General features: G+C 34.1%; 2 protein-coding genes across 2 annotated transcripts; one reads left to right on the forward strand and one right to left on the reverse strand.

Annotated features, from left to right (window-relative positions):
• Positions 1 to 8,023: 8,023 nt before the first annotated feature.
• On the reverse strand, positions 8,024 to 12,063 carry LOC112421815 (protein Hook homolog 1). Its single transcript, XM_024783663.2, has 6 exons — positions 11,704 to 12,063; positions 11,346 to 11,612; positions 9,377 to 9,528; positions 8,650 to 8,755; positions 8,444 to 8,566; positions 8,024 to 8,350 (listed from the first exon to the last, which is right to left on the reverse strand). Exons 1-6 carry the CDS (start codon positions 11,893 to 11,895, stop codon positions 8,207 to 8,209), a joined length of 984 nt encoding a protein of 327 aa, XP_024639431.1. The 5' UTR covers positions 11,896 to 12,063; the 3' UTR covers positions 8,024 to 8,206.
• A 2,604-nt stretch (positions 12,064 to 14,667) lies between these two features.
• Positions 14,668 to 17,252, forward strand: LOC11437380 (uncharacterized). Its single transcript, XM_003615134.4, has 4 exons — positions 14,668 to 15,043; positions 15,210 to 15,295; positions 16,309 to 16,508; positions 16,819 to 17,252. The coding sequence occupies exons 1-4, from the start codon at positions 14,748 to 14,750 to the stop codon at positions 16,915 to 16,917; spliced, it is 681 nt and encodes a 226-aa protein (XP_003615182.2). The 5' UTR covers positions 14,668 to 14,747; the 3' UTR covers positions 16,918 to 17,252.
• Positions 17,253 to 17,948: the final 696 nt, after the last annotated feature.

Raw genomic sequence — 17,948 nt, forward strand, 5'->3', positions numbered from 1 at the left:
TGCCATTTGTAAACCAATACCGAGTGCATTCTTCCATTTGACCCTCTTGCACTGTGATGTCTCTGTCTTTGTTTTTTTTCATTTTTTTTTTTTTTTATATTTTTTGAATCCCTAACTTTTGCCTGGACCGCCCTTTCGGGTTTTCAATCCACCGGGAATATATTCTTTTTGTTTGTATGCCCCTAATTTTTGCCTGGACCGCCCTTTCGGGTTTTCAGTCCACCGGGACGCTCACTTTTTGCTTAAGCCGCCCTTTCGGGTTTTCGACTTAATGAGTTTTTTTTTTTTTTTTTTTTTTTGACAGAGGTCATCTCTCAGCTTTTGGTCACGACAACCTTGCAGAGTTTAACTGTCCTTGAGACGGATGTTGATGTATGTTTCACCCACTCATAAATTCAAAGAAGATGTACTTGTTGTTTATGCTTTTCAGAAGACATGATAAAAGTTTTTTTTTTAAAAGATTTTTTTGAATTTTTTGCTTTAGGTATTAACATCAAAAATAGAAGAAAAATTTGCAAACAAAATAAATGAGAATTTTAAATAAATGGGCACAAGCTCAAGTTAATGTAAATGGAATGGTGGCCTGCCAAAGGCGTGGTTCCACAGATTTTAAAAGTTTGGAAAAATGGTAATTATATGGAAAAGGTACGTTGAACACAATAACCACTGTTTCCTCTACCAACTTTGAATTCCATTGTTTTGAGTCTTTGATTTGCAGACGCTTCAGATCGGATACCCTTTAACGGCTAAGATGCCCCAGATGAATCATATCTGATTTGATGCAATTACCTTGCCATGAGTCGGAGGTCTTTTGACGGCTGAAATGCCCCATATGAGTCATGTCCGACCAGCTGCAGTTACTTTGTCATGATCCTTAACTTTTGCATAGATCGCCCTTGCGGATTTCAACCTATCAGGATAATCATTTTTTTTTTATTTTTATATGTCTCTAACTTTTGCATGGACCGCCCTTTTGGGTTTTCAGTCCATCGAGACGCTTTTTTTTGCCTAAGCCGCCTTTTCAGGTTTGCGACTTATCGAGCTTTTTCATTTTAACAAAATATTTCTTGACTGCATCGATATTCACAGGACATACCAGTTTACCCTCATTCTTTGTATTAGGCATTCATTGCCCCTGGAACTTGGTTAAATAAGATAGTATAACTATTGAGCACAAGGCCACTCTCTTGACATTCATGGGGACGAGCCTTCTCTTGTTGAAAACTTACTTCATGCTTTTGATACAACTGTCCGCGCCATACGGTAGTGACACTTTTAAATTCAATCAAACTTAGCTTTCATTGGAACTCCTGTTGACGGGACTTTGACCTTCATGTGAGGCACTGCCGTTATGTTGTATACTGAGGGATGGAGGGGGGTTGCCCCTGCTGAAGTGTTCACTTGAAGTACAATCCTTGTAAGATAAACGGTGGCATCTCGTGCCAGTCTTTGTACATGAAAGTCCTTTTCTGGACAATCTTTTTTGATATCTGCAGCTTCGACGGCCAAGATGCCCCAGTAGGCGAGAAATCACAGTGGAAGCTTCTTCATCATCCTCTTCTTCAACCTCGGATACAAGGAACTCAAAGTCGAGAGAGAGTACAAGGTTTAAGTGTCCAACGGGTTTATTAATGCATGATTTGATTACTGATATAAACATTATGATTATGCAGATATGTGGAAATGATTAAAGAAAAAGATTCTCTCTTTTTTTTTGGTTTTTTTTTTTTTGTATTACCATTTTTTCCAGAAAAAGCACAAAATAAAACAAAGTCGGGATCAAGCGACCTTTCATTAATGATGAAAATACATAAAGCAAAAAGCCCTAGATGAATTCACTTTCGTCTCGGGGGGGACAAAAGGATTTTTTTGGAAAAACATAAAGCAACAAACAAACATATTAATTGATCAAAAGAGTAGTAGAAATAAACATCAACAAATACCAAATTGCAACTAAACACTCCACATGCCACCACAAGGTCCAAAGATCCGATAGAGGATTAACTTGCACATTCAGATCCAAACTCTTCGAAAGGTATGAGATCGTCTTCAATCAGTTTCTGGACCGCAATCTTCAAAGAAAAACAGCGCTCAACATCATGACCTTGTGCCCCTTGATGGAAAACACAAAAGAGATCAGGTCTCCATCGAGCCGGCAATTTCTTCGGTATCGGAGGAGGTGGCCTGGTTTGGACAAGGTTCCTCTCAAGCAAATAGGGAAGCAACTTTGCATATTCAATTGGAATTGGATCAAATTTTATTCTTGGAGCCTGTAGTCGAGGTTGTTGTTGATATTGTTGAAATTGGGACTGATAACCCAGATCTTGGACCGCGTTCATGATGGGCCTAACAGCGGAAACAGAGAGAGGAGCCATATATTGTTGTTGGCTTGGTTGAAACTGGGGTTGATAACCCGGATCTTGAACATTGGTGATGGGCGTAACAGCAGCAACAGAGTGAGAAGCCAGATGTTGTTGTTGAAGTAGCATTTTTATATCTGGGTCTTCGAAGGACCAGGCATTATTTTCAATCAACTTCTGAACTTTTTCCTTCAAAGGATAGTACTGCTTAGTGTCATGATCTGGTGCCCCTTGATGGAAGGCACAATTGCGGTCAGGACGATATCCGGGAGGCAGCGTATTTGGCACATGAGGAGGTGACAAGGTTTGAACAAGGTTCGTCTTCAGCAAAATGGGAAGCAAATCCGCATATTTCACAGGAAACGGGTCACACTGAGACGCTTTTTGGGCCTGATTTTGAGGTATAAGCGGTAGAGGAGACTGATTTTGAGGGATAAACCACTGAGAACCCTGTTGTCGAGACCGTTTCATGCATATTGGCTGACATAGTGCCTGAGGCCCTTGTTGGACAAGCGGTGGATCCTTTATAGCCATCAATGAAGATACAAGGCTAGTTAACTTCTCTACCTCAGCCCTAAGTGTTGTTACCTCTCCACGAAGCTCATGAACCTCTTGCTCAAGCCGGTCCATTTTTCCTGTTTGCACGAGTGTCTGCATATGTGAGCCGAACTTGGATGAAGACATCTGACCACTTTACTAATGGATCGACCTTTTGATGGAGAAGACACAGTGTGAGATACAGACTAGAAACTATGAATGCAAAATGATGCATGATATGCTTATGCAAAAATAGATTTTTTTTTTTTTTTTTTTTTTTTTTTTTGAAGGACTTGTTAAAGTGAAATGTAAACATGGCAGAGGAACATGGTTTCATTTGAAAATTGTCAAGATATTTACAATAGGTAAGAACGAAACCAAGGAAGAAGTTCTTTAACAGAAGCTAAAAACTTAGTTAAGATTTTGGAAGTTGTATTTCTTGATGTTCATTCTTACAAGATCCATATCTGTGATGTTTACAAAAACTTGTCTAAGTCCTTCAAAAAATTTTTGATGGAAAAGGTTGTTTATGAATGAATGCATGTATGCATGGTCATGCTAAGTGGATAGAATACATGGTGAGGGTGAGTTCCACAATGTTGGAGTCTATGGTAACAACGCCATTTGGTAAGGACTATGGTTTAAAAACGTACCTGTATCACGGGTTCTACCAAGTTCCCAAAGTCTTTAACCACTTCCGAATATTTATCGGATGACGGGAGTACTCCCATTCCAATTATGTTCGTCGGAAAGTCTCGTTTGGGTGTAGTATCGCGTATCAACTAATTCAAGAGTACTCTCGATTAGCCACCGCACTACGTCCTAAAAGGCCAAGAGGGGTTAAAGGTGACTAAAGGTCCTCAACTTCAAAGGTCACTTGAAAATAGCATGCCAAACATGAGTACTCACGTTGACAACATATACTTCCAAGATCCCTCCGTTGAGTGGGGTTATCACATGTGCCAATACCGAAGAGTACTCTTGGCATGGAACTATGATTATACCGCCGTCCTATCTTAAGTTTCCCTCAAGCTCGGGTGTAGAGCTTATCTCACCACTCACGTAATAAAGTAAACATGTAAGCAAAATATTTACAAAGCATAAACAAATAATAAAGCACAAAATAAAGAAAGTAAGGTGGGTTTAACCCGCGTAGGATCTAAATCCCCAGTGAAGTCGCCATTTCTGTGCTCGCGATTTTCGGATGTCAAACCATTAATTGATTTGAATCGTCAATCTTTGAACTCTCGATTTTTATTCTTGGGAAGGGAAAAAATGAGTAAAAACCCTTATCGAGACTTTGGATTCGGGGGTTGGTTTCGAATAGGGAAGGTGTTAAGCACCCTAAACGACTATGGTATTCCATAGGAACCTCTTACCTAGATTATCTTGTGCTAAGCTACTTGTTTATTTGAAAAATATATTGCCTAATGTCTAAGTGAAAGTATGGAGGGAGAAGAAGTATGTTTTTGGTTATTTTTATTTGATTTGGAAGGACGAGTCCTCTGCCTACGTACCCTTTTTGGGAAAGGGATCAAAACCGACGTAGTTCCACTCAAGAATTTCTTTGGTGGGTTAGGTTGATTTTAAGGTTTTTTCGAAAATGGGTTTTAAGAAGAGAAAGAGGCCTCAAGGCATGAGATAAAGAAAACAAGTGAGGTTGATTGATTTTAAATTTTGAAAATGATTGAAATTGAATTAAAATTGATTGAGAATTTGATTAAGAAAATAAAGGAAAAAAAGTTATTAAGAAAATGATTTTTGAAGTTTTGCATATTTGACTTTTTGAGAAAATGATTTTTCTAAACTAACGGTGAAAACTAACGTAACGTCGTAAAAACTAACGGAAAGCGGTAAATAAAATGTGGTAGTGTCGGTGCATGTGTCGGTGCTTGTGTTACCTACATTATTACATCAATTCCTAAATACAACCCTAAGGCCTTTATGCCAAAATAAAATGCAAGAAATAAAATTACATCAATTCCCTATTTATACATACTAAGTCAATGACAAAATAAAATAATGGGAAAATTAAATGTGCATGCTATGATTCAAGACAAAAAGAAATTAAATAGTTAGTAATCACAAGAAATATTATGATGAATGAGACATAAGAAATAATAAGCAAGAATTAAGACAAAAAATAATTAAGATCATCATATAAGAAATAAACAAAGAAAAATTAAAAAAAAAAAAAACTAGGATGGACTTTTAAAATTAGAGAAAATTAAAATAGTGAGAAAAATATTTTTTTAGAATTTTTCTAAACACAAAGATGTCAAAAAGTGTAAAAAACAGTATTTAAAAATAAAGATAAACAAAAATAAGAAATAATAAAACATTGGCTCAGCAGGATTAATTCTGGACCATTGGATTAAATCAATAGTCCAGATTCATTCACTGGATTCATCACAGCCGTTGGATCCAACGATCCAAGGGTCACAAAAACAACATAGAAACAAAGGGATTATACTGAAAACACAGTGACCGTCAGATCAACGATCTGACGGTCCAAACAGAAACCACACCACACTCACGCAGAAAAAACACACGCCTGATCAAAAATCAAGATACACAGGAGCCCTCAGATCAAGGAATGATCCAGATCCAAGGGCTGTAACGCGATGGAGCACTGAATTGCAGTATGCGCATGTGCACAAGATCCAACCAAAAAAGAAAGCACTATAAAAGAGTTCTAACAAAAAAACCTAACACAATTCACAAAAAACCTCTTTCTAAAAAAACTAGAGAGAGAAGCTCCCACTTCTCTCTAGGAATCTCGCCGGAGAAGAAGGTGGGGGAGGGGCGGCCGGAGCTGCTCCGGCGCGGTGGTCGGCCGGAGCGCCGCCGCGCCGGAGTTTTTTTTTTGCTTTTTTTTCGAATTTTTTTACATCAAAATACTCCTCTTCCCTTCCTCTATTCGAATCCAAGCTCAAAATTTCGAAAACATGCACCAAAAATCCTAGATCTACAAATGAAAATGTGAAATTTTTACCTCTTTTTCGGTCCCCTTCCTTCCTTCCGGTTCGTTTCTGCTCCCTTGCTGGTCCGGTTCCGCTTTCCTTCCGGTTCGGCCCCCTTGCTGGTTCGGTTCGGTTTGCTTGTTTGTACAGTTTGGATGATGATGATTTGTGGTTGTATGAATGGTTTGAGGTTGTTGTTTAAGTTTTGTGTTGCTGGATTTTGATGAGTCTATGAATGTTCTTCATATGTTCATGTTATTTCTTTGAAATTTTAGTGTTTGATTTGAAAAAGTATTGGAAAAGTAAAAAATAAGTGTTTGTGAATTGCTGCTGATTTTTCTGTGAACAGTGATTTTCTGACTTATGAACAGTCATTTTTTTTTCTCTGGCCCATTTCCCAATGATTGACAGGCTTTTATAGTGACAAATTAGGGTTGGCTCTGGTACCAACAAATGACTAAAATGCCCCTGCAGCTGAGACTTGGAGGAAAAGATTTGACAAAAAGATAAATAAATAAATAAAAAACAAAAAGAATAATAAAAAGAAATAAAAAATAAAAAAGAAAAGAAAGAAAAAAAAAGAAGTCACGTGAGTGACTTTGGTTTTTTCCTAAATAAAAATAAAAATAAAAAACATAATAATAATAAATACTAAACTAAAAAAAGAAAATAATAATAATAAAAAAAATCCCTTCGGAATCTGACATGAGGTACTTCAAAGTATCCTCCCTGCCGAAATTTCGATTGAAAAGATTAATAAAAAAACGCCTTTTAAAATGCGATTAGGCCATCTCTTTTTTGACGTGATCGTTACGATTAAAAAATATGCGTCGTAAAAATGAAAGGGAGACGTTTTTAAATGTTGTGAAACACGAACGTTGATTTAACGTAAAAAAACTTTTTTTGAATGACTAAAGACAAAAACACGAACTTTAAATGGTAAAAAAAACAACGAATAAATGGGAACGTGAACAATTTTAAAATACGGACAAAAGTTTCTAAACGGTCCAAAATTGGGGTATGACAAAACCACTGCTTCAAATGAAACAACAAACCAATCTCAGCAGGAACAGAGTCAAACCCACAAGCAGAAACGACCAAATAATCATTTTTTACACCATTTTGATGATACCCATTTTCAACCCGATCCATAAGACCATAAACAGAAAATGTGGTTAGTTTTGATAGGTTTCGACCACCTATGACTACGGGTCCAATGTTTTTGTTTCTACTGATGAAGCTATTGCTCTTCAAATTTGTTAGCTTCCAAAAAACAGTTATTCCCCGATGCTATTGTTTCGAAATGAATATCCGAAAACATTAAATAAAAATGATAAAAAGAGAGGTATTTTAATACCTCATATTTTTTCACATATTTAATCTACTTCGAAATCATAATGCCGAGTCTCGAACTGAGTTTCACGAGGTTGAAGTATTTATCTTTCAACCAAGTGACCTCTCAGGAATCTGACGGTACAATTTACATCAAAAATGTATTTATTTATTGGATTGGATTTTATCATTTTGGGCAGATATTAAAAATTATATTTTGGTGCTTGGAAAACACACGATACTAATCTCTCAGTTGTATTTGGAATTATATTGATCATCACTTGTATAACGGGATAAAATCACTATTGTAAGTCAAAAATAAAATAAAAAATAAACGTGCATAAGTAATAAGAGTTTTATATCATTTCATCTATTAAAATCATAAGCAATTGTCATGCAATTACAACCGAAATCTTGAAAGGGTAACCAATTTCTTATAAAAAGTTGCTGAATCAATAACACGTAAAACCATCTTGACTAAACTTTACTTACATTTCGAATTACAATGGGTTCCTTTTCTCTAGGGACTAAAGGGTTAACAAAAAAAAATAAAAATACATGGCAATGAGTAGAAATGCTCTTAATTTTTCTTCAAAAAAATGCTCTCAAATTATTAAAAGAAATGACATCTTATGGTGTATAAATGTTCATTTAATGACTTTTTTTTTTTGACAAAAAATGTTCATTTAATGTCATCAATTTCTTAAATACAATTTTTGTATTTTTTTATTTCTTTTTTTGAATGAAAGAGGGCCTATGCCCAATATTATTTGTATGTTATTATACATTCCTAAATGGTAATGAATTCCTCTTTCTTTTGAAAAATTAATCTTTACTCGTAAAACCGTACCCTGCACTGCATAACTATTCAGGCACATAACACCCACTGTTTTTTCATGGTTTTAAGAATCAAAACCAACTTCAGCAAATGAAAAATATAGTAACTGTGCCAAACTACATATAGATCACTTTGAAAGATCATCAAAACAGTTGTCTGGTTAAAGGAAGATGAATCTAGACAATGGTGGTGACGACATGTACAGAGTTACTTTGCAAGGGTGACAAAGCTTGTCTAGGTGACACTGAATCTAAATCATCAAAATCAACCTTCTTCGCCATCGAGCTACTTGTCTTGGAACTGGACTTTCTCTTGTTTGACTGCAAAATGCAAATTCATTATTTAAAAGGAGGTGCGAAATTAAATGAAACTGAACAGTCGATGCAAAATCAGCACACCCCTATGATTCTTACCTTCGCAGATGAACTATTGGTAAGCTTCCCACCAGATTCTGTATGACTCCTTTCCTTGTATTTCATCACTAACCTTCTGTTCTCCTTTTCCAATATGCCATTTTCAACAGATAGTAGTTTACCCTATACACCAAGCCAAGTCAGTCATTCCATATAATTCAAAAACTGAAAAAAGTCAACAATATAAGGTGGTCAGCAATCCTCACCTCCTCTTCAGCTCTGTCGAGGTTAACCCTTAGATGCTCTTTGTCCTTTTCTAGAGACATCAATTCAGCAACAAGAGACAATACTCTCCGAGTTGATTGTTTTAAGCTACAAAATCCAAATGATAATCAGGGATCTAAGAGTTGTATGTCAAATATAAACTCCTGATTGTTACATGTTTACTGCAGTGTTATATTGTGGAAAATAGCGGAACGCCTAATATCCACTTTGTGATTTAGTGGATAGCATGCAGGAAAGAGGCAGAAGCTGCATAGCGCTAAGTAAGTCAATTCAGTTATATATCTTATGTATTGAAAGATTTACGTATTATGGTGAATATAAGAGTAATACTTGATTAATCTTCAGTTTTTTCTATTATCGAAATAGGTTGTCATGTTTGACACAATGCAGTTTCTTCAATTTTAATCATTCAAAAAACCCCTAAGATTCTCATTTTTCCGCTATTGTTGCTGCATCAGCCATCACAAACCGGAGCAGTGGCCGCTACTGCCCTAATAGAGGAGAAACTAGGACAGTGCCGTGGTTTTCTTAGTAGATTCAACAAATCCCACTAGATTATAGCGCTATAGTGCCGCTATCACCACAATTTTACAACGTTGGTTATTTGTCTAGAACATGGCATCAGAGATAAAAATTGGCTAAAAGAATAATGTAAAAACAAGGAAATTTGACAAGAGAGTAAGAGAAACAAAGAACTACAAGCCTCACCCGCTCCACATTGACAGCAGCTTTTTACAATGCTCATTTTCACTATTTGCAACCAAGAATTCATATGTAGAAGACTCATCTTTAGTAGTAACTGTTGCCAAAAGAGAGTCAAGCAAACTCTCATCCCCATGTGTGCTTGCCGAAGAGTCAACCTTAGTAAAATAAAGTAAATATCAGTAGCTAACATTCATGACCAAATGATTAATGATTGTGAGAGCCACCTAGCCATAATTCGAGATTAGAGAGAAAGGGTAAAAATATGAAATTATAAACAAGAGTATTCCTATTCTGGTAGTAGTAGTCCAAGTTGGGTCCTGACTTAGCAGTACCATAATTTGACGTGGTTATATGCAGTATATAGCAAAAATAAATTCAATGTCTCATGAATCATGATACTAGTGGGTGTCAAAAATAGATTAAGCAGTATGTTGTATGTTGGATGTTAGATGAAATGCATTGCAGGTTAAATCACAAAGCTCAGCGAAATTATTAAAATACTGCCAAGTCCAAATTTAAATGAGGGTAAGCATGTATACTTAAGAATGGTGGGAAAGAACTTAGCTATTGCATAACAACCTGAGTGAATGTGCTATCAAAGCTTACATTTGCTTGTTTTGAATACTAGAGTTCAATCAATTAAGCTCTCAGAAAGTTCACACACTTTTGCATGAGAAATCTAACAATAGCTCAGTATGATGCCTCATATGACTTTCAAGTAAAACAGATTAAAATCCGAAAATGAAATTCCAAATTCTCAGTGATGGAGCTGGACTTCGAAGTCTTGGGAAAAAAAATTCGAAAAATAAAGGACACCATCAATTAAGAGCAAAAGTTCTGTTACAGCAGGTAAGGATTTATGAACCACGTCTGGTTTGAATCCTAATATGTCAGAACTTATCTGTTTCGTTGTCTAACATTCTTTCACTAAAACTAAGCATGGTATCGTTATTAGGGTGTAAATTAGTCGTACAAGTATTATTAGAATTTAAAAATTCAGCAATTACTCAGGGTGTATCCATCCCAGCAATTACTCAGTCAAAAGCTAATCCATTTAATCAAATTTCTTACTAATCAATCCATATCATTCCTTACGGCATTCTCTCTCTCTCTCACTCACTCTCTCACTCTCACTCTCTCTCTCTCTCTCTCTGAGAGAGAGAGAGAGAAGGGATCAGGTTCCTCCGCAGGTTGTTTTGAATTAAATATGATCCCATTCCTTAAGGCTTTGTTTGGAAGTTGAGTGAAGGATGGAAAGAAAAAGAAGGAAGGGTAGACTCCGACCATGTATGAATATCAAAAACTCCCAATATGGGAAAACTTAAAAATGTAGTAAAGGAGGTTTTGGGATGGCATTTTGAAATTTCTAATATCCCAAACCAGGTAAGGTTTGGTAAATAACCATTTCCCTTTCCTTCCCCTCACTCAACAATATCCCAAATGAAATAACCCTAAACAACTTATTTTTATACAAAAATCTATTAAAAGATAGGGTTCAAAAACTATTGATCATAATAAACTCTACACATGATGCAGTTGTTCAAAAACTCTAGATGATTTGTATCTCACACAAAAGATAAGATTCTCAAGCTATGAAGCACTGACACAGACAAAGACACAACACTAACATGTGTCAACACCTATAGTAACGTAAGAAAATTGCATAATTGAATGTAATCACATGTGTCGGTATCAGGGTATCAGACACAGACACAGACACACCTTCAATTAGAAGTGTCGGTGCTACAGAGCTCTCAAATCTCAGCATTGAACGTATGATTTAAAGAACTACATACACCAATGATTAGGGTATGTATACACAAAATCACAAATCACAAAATCTTCATAAAAACAAAAGCAACACACATAACAAAAACCATTCCCTAAGCAAAACAGCACCACTAATGAATTAATATCTCAAAATAACAACTTCAAAAGAGAAAAGAATTAAAGAAAACGAAAAGAATGATACCGATTCATTCTCATGGCGACATTTCTTCAACTCCAATTGATACAAAACCAAATCACGTTCCAATTCCTCAGCTCGCAAACACGCCTCCCTCGCTCGTTCTTCAGCTTCATTCTGAAAATCAATCAACGCTTCTCTATCATTATCATACAACGCACATTCCTTCTCCAGTTTTCTACAATGCCCCAACAGATTCTCACACTCCGCCGCCAATTTCTGATTCTCCTCAACAAACTTCTTTATCGCCAACGCATTCACACACGCTTCATACTATCCAAAAACCAAAAAAGAAAATCGAAAATTAAAAAAAAAAAATCTTGAAAAATAAATAATAGTAATTATGAAATGATTGAAGAGAAACCTTGGATTGTTCAATGAGTTCGTCTCTTTCTTTTAGTTTTTGAAGGAGTGAAGTGTTCTGATCGCGGAGATTTTGTTCGGATTCTTTGGAGGCGCGAAGCTTGATGTCGAGGGTTTGGGAGGAGATGGGGAGACCTAATGAGTGGTCGATGGATTGTTTGATGAAATCGTCGATTTCGGGGGGAAGAGACATGGTGGTGGTGGTGGTGATGATGAAAATTGGAAAATGAATCGCTGGAAGTGAGAGTTGCAGAGGGAAATGAAAATTGAAGAGATGCGATGCGATGGTGAAAATTCAAAAGTTTTGAAATTGAAATCTCACGAGCCGTTAGGTTTCTTTTGACACCAGCCGTTGGGTTAAATTTTCAATGAAATGCACTATTTTAAAATATTGACTTTCTTTTGTAATAAATAAAATAAAATGGCTAGTAGTATGTCATTTTCTTTAGATTTATTGAATAATTTTGAACCATAATATAGTCCAAATACATAAAAATTAAAGTTTATATGTATTAATGTCTTATACAAAATTAATTATGTTTCTTAATACATGTAAAATGTCTAAAACATCTTATAATTTGAGACGAAAAGAGTGATTGTTTAATTATGTTTCTTAATACATGAAAAATGTCTAAAATGTCTTATAATTTGAGACGAAAAGAGTGATTGTTTATAAATATGAGTAGAAGAAATCAATTTCCATAGTATGACATTAGAATTATTATAACGTTAAAAAAAGCCCTTTCTTCCTCTCTCTTCTTTCCTTCTCAAACCCTATCTGTCACCTCTTTCTTCTTCTTTTTAGATGGGTGATTTATGATCAATTTTGACCCAAAAATCACCCCTCTGAATTGTTTTTCCTTTTATCCTAATTGAATAAGTGATTTCACATATTTTCTGTTTTCTTTCGTTTGTTTTTGTAATTTCGTCGTCTTTGAACGACCTTGTTTATTTTGATTTCCCGTCTTTGTGCGGTGTGTTTCTGATTTCCCGTTTTAGTATGGTGTTTGTTTGATTCAGGTTCAAAGATTAGCTTTGATCAAGTGCAGATCCGATCAATGACAATGACTTTGGCGTCGTCAACGTTGCAGATCCGGATACAGAAGTATTCCGGAGACAAAAATATAGTCATATTTGTAGGCCTAGGTATTTTGCCGTTTTATGCTATTAACGTGGATGTTGTGAGTTTGTTCGCAGATTCATCCTTTTTGTTTTTAGCGAATTTAGATTTCTATTGTATCGATGTACTCTATGAATTTGAATTAATGAATATAGTTTATTTTGTAAAAAAAATAAAATAAATAAGTAGAAGAAGTATATGTAACAATTAAAGTTTAAACACCAACACATAATTTTTTCACTAGGTTATTTGACTAAACATTAACAATTTGCTAGCATAATTTCCGTGAGCTTAGCTCAGTTTGTAGGAATATTACATATTATATGCAGGGGTCGGGGTTTAAACTCCGGATACCCCACTTCTCCACATTAAAATGTGCGAGCTCTAGCCACTAGGCTATTTAATAAAAAATAAAAATAAAAACTAGCATGAAGAAATATAATATAAAACTAACGAAGTCTAGATGTATTTTTTTCCTATTGCATTTTGTTGTATAATTTGTCTAGCATTTGTGATATATTTGAAAAGTCAAAATGTGGCCTTGTATAGATGCATAAGAACATAGTAATAAATGTATCTAAGAGTGAGTGTATCTAACTTAAAAGAAAGTAAATGTAAATCCTTTTTTTTTTTTTTGATGGAAAATGTAAATCCTTTTAAAATTGTTGTTTGAGCCATAATTTTTTTCATTTACAACCATCCTATTCCTATCACACTAAATTTTTCTCATAAGAAAATAGAGCGGTTCAATCCCTCAATATATACAACTTTTAACCTTTTTTTTAATTTGAGGTAAAACAGTTTTTAACAGTAGAGAAAATAATCTGAAACTTGTGAATTTTACCGTTGGATATGGTCAATCAAAATGGAGAGAGATAAGGGCAAATTGTATGATTGTTTAAAATTTAAAAAAAGATTTTGGTTTTTTAGAAAAAAAGATGAAGTTAAACTTTATTTGTTTACTATCATAAAAAAGAATCTTTCAAAAAAAAAGTTCCTTATTTTTCAAAGAAACGAGTTTTAAAAAAACTACTAAGAATAGCTTTTCAATTTGTGGTTAAAAATGATTTCTTTTAAAAAAATATGAAACAGATACTATTACAATTGAAAACGATTTTTTGGTTTAAAAAAATAGATTTTTCTAAATAAAATAATAATCTCAAGCAAACGGTCCAAAATATATGGGGAAATGTTTTTTTTTTACAAAATGTGAAAATGTTTATATTCTCATTTTTATTTGTAAAAGATTGAAATATTGATTAAATATTAGTGTATTTTTTTTCTACTTTATCAACGGGAGACTTAACGAGTCATCACCTTAAAATTCATCTAAACAAAAATCTTTAATTACACTTTTGTTCCCTAAATGTGGAGAAATGATATTTTTACAAGTATTTTGAGATAATTTTCTTTTTCATATCCATAATATGGTTTTACTTTCTAACTATATTATTTTGGTTTTTGTATCAATACCTTATTTTATTTGTAAATTTATGGTTAAACATACAGGTGCTCCTGTGGTCTATATTTTTGCAAACATAGAAATATTGCATTTTCAATTTCATATTCCCGAAAATTATATTACAAACCATGAAACAGACACACCCATATCGTTGAAAAAGAAGTGGTCTAATGATTTGTCCTCAAAATAGGTCACCCTAGCCGTCCAAATACGAACATATAAAAACCACGTGAAAAAAAAAGTTTGTTTAAAGCTTCTCATAAAACAACATGTAAACAGTGTCCACTTGACACTATCTCCATTCTTAATTCAATTATCATACGCAATCTCCGTTCTTAATTCAATTGTCATACGCAATTCCATAAGGCCATAACATATGTTATATTAATTATTAACATATGTCATATATTCTTCAACAAAAAAGCATATGTTATAACAACATGCTCATTGGCAAATTGTTCAAATGGTAGTCCCAAATATTCACGTTTTGATGGCAAACACAATGTTCACTCAAAAGTCAACTTGCTTAACCTTTGGGATATTTGGTAGATATCAAGCTTCAAAGGTTGATAATTCCAATCATTATCTGAGATTCAATTCCAAAATCCAACATCACTTCTCTGTTTCACAACACAACCATGGATTTAGAATTCAAAAACACAACCCCAAAAGAAAGATGCAAATAAAATCTTGGTCAATTTTCTGCGCTAGAGAACCAAGAGAAGCACCCACTTTGGTTGATCGTTTTCGTGATCATTGGTAACTCATTTCTCATTTCCTCCAAAAAAAAATAATTACATGTAATTGACTTTTCTTGCCCCTTTTGATTTAATCTGACTTTGCAATTGATGAAGATTTAAAGAGTTCTTTTTAGTTTTTTTTAACAATCAATGACAAAGAGTTGAAAAAAGACATTCTCTTGCAGGAAGTCTTGGATCCTTGGAACAATATTCACCATACTTCTATCCTTTATTACTAGAGGGAAATGGGGACCTTTGCTACTACTCAAAGGTAATAATAGATCAATGTTTACATCTATCATAAGAGCACTATCACTCTCTCACCAATTTACAATGCGGTGTTAACTATTAAGGATGTAGAGACAAATGATATTTGATCGATCAATCGATCCCATCAAATTGTTTTCTTGATGATGGTTGAAAAATCAGTCTAAGGACTTCCACTGATTTGAATCATTGGTTAATTCATCTGCTTAGTGTTTATGATTGTTGATAATAGCTTTTGTTGATGTGTTGACGCTTTTTGGTTGTTTAGTGGTTGTCTTTTTTGTATAGCCTGTGGTGGTTATGGTGTTTTATGTTTCGAAAATGTTGTATATAACGAAAATAATTTCGTGAAAGATAGCGAACAAATGTATTGTTACTATAGTTGTTGGGGCCTTTACAACTTTACATCCACTCCACCCATGTTTTGCTCTCAAGAGCAAATCTAATGGTCATAGATGATTCACTTTACATTTGTGATGCTATAATTCGCTTGAAATAACATCGCTCTTTTAGTTTTTATTATACCTTTTGTTTGTAATATAGTTTTGTTTTCAAGAAACATCTTGTGTTTAAAGAAAAGGTGTGATATGAAGCAATGACATATTTTAATTTGATATAAGTATAAAATTAATTTATACATTTTTTAGAGGAACTAATAATCTTTTCTTTTCATTTCTTAATTATATTTGAAATTGTCAATTGAATTAAAGTTTGGTGATACCTTGTACTTATTGGTGGTGTCCGGGATTCGAATCTCAAATCTTATATATATATTATGTATTGTCCTTATCAACTAATTTCACGGGGACAGTGATGCCTTGAACTAAAAAAAGAGGCGACACCTTCAGAAATTATGGATAATTTATTCAACAATCAATAGAAATTAGCCACACTAGTCTTATTGGTGGTACCACTTTACTTAGGCGACTAATAATTTCTTTGGTTGTTTAATAATCAACCATAATCCTTCAAAAATAAATAGAAAAATCTTACAAAATATTCATTCTTTGTGTGTAGAGAAAGTTGAAACAACAATAGAAAAAGCAGAACAAGTAGCAAACATTGTGGAAGAAGTGGCTGAAAGGGTGGACAAGATGGCAGAAAGAACTGCAAAGAATCTTCCCAAAGGAAAACGACGAGTTGTTGCTGAATTTGTTGAAAACGTAGCAGAAGATGTAGAGAAGATTGCTCAAAATGCAGAAGACGCATTAGAAAAGGTTTGAATCAATGTTTAGATGATACATACTACCAATTAATTATCATTTTTTAAATAAATAAAGAAACTACCAATTACTTTTAAGAAACATAATTTATACGTCCATGGGTTTTTAGGAATATTTTTACTATTTTTAAAATTGAATTATTTTTTTAAAGACATTCTTTACGTCTTAGTTTCTGCTTAGTTTGGCATATGTGATATGTCTTTGTCCATTGGTGGTCCAAAGACTTGTGATATGCTTGTTTATTGGTTGTCTAGATTTTGGGTTCATTCAATCATAGTGAACAATTATTTTGATTGGCTTGCAGGTGGAAAATATGGAAAAGGAGTTGGAATCATTCATGCAATCTTCCACTGATCATCATGAAAAACTTATCTCCCCTACAGAATCTAAAGATAAAAAATAGAGAAAGAAACCACTTTCCGGACCATATGACATTCTTGTTCCAAGAACAAACAATACGAAATTTCAACATGTTTTTTAGGACTTACAAATCTCTTTCTGGTTCCAAGAAGCTAAGAGATCAAAACATCCTTCTCAATGTGAGAGAATGTCAAGTATTATCAAAACACTATTCTTCTATATGAGGGATATTTTTTAGGATTTTTGTAAGGGTTCTTGTTCTAATCTCCATTATTAAACGTTTGAGAGTTGAAGTAAGTGTGGTTATTTCCTCATTAACCTCAACATTCCCATATAATTTTCTAATTATGACATCGTAGAATTCTTCTTTGATTTGCATCATAGGAGTCCATCTCTTGTGGTATGTGAGTTCATTGATCGTCCAACCAACTAGCAAACTTTCAAAACCATATAACATTTGGCTAGCAATAGCCATGATTTCCTAGTTCTTCTTGACTCTTGCTTCTTTTTTAACCTTTTAGGCTTATTTCTCAGAAGTTAGAGGTTCAAAAGATTTTAACGTTTGATTTTTGGTGGTGATGGTTTGACAAATTCTTTCTTATCATCATTATCTAATCAAATATTGATAGGCAGGGCCGTTCTTTGAGGAGTGCAAAGAGCTAACCGAGTTGGACCTCCCAAAATGATAGGCCTCATGAAAAAAATTATTGCTCAATATCCCCACCCCCACTCAAAAAAGAAAAATAAACATGTTTCAATTTCTAAGTAAAAAATCATGTTTCATGTTCTATTTCTAAGTTAAAAAACACATCTTTAGTAAAAGTAATTGCTAATTTTGATTTCGATGGCTAATAATCATTATACGAGTGTTATTTTCAATTTAAATAGAAAATTAATCTTTTAAAAAATTGTGCGTTTTTTTTATTAAGTGTTTATTTTTACTATTAGAGTCGAGCCTCCTGTTTCATAGGGACGACCCTGTTGATAGGATCACCCTTTGGTGCCTTATATTTTGAACCATATCTTGATTTGAGGCTTGCTTACCCCCTAGATGAAGTGTAACTCGATGATTTT

Source organism: Medicago truncatula, chromosome 5 (assembly GCF_003473485.1).
Source record: "Medicago truncatula cultivar Jemalong A17 chromosome 5, MtrunA17r5.0-ANR, whole genome shotgun sequence".
Classification (NCBI taxonomy): domain Eukaryota; kingdom Viridiplantae; phylum Streptophyta; class Magnoliopsida; order Fabales; family Fabaceae; genus Medicago; species Medicago truncatula.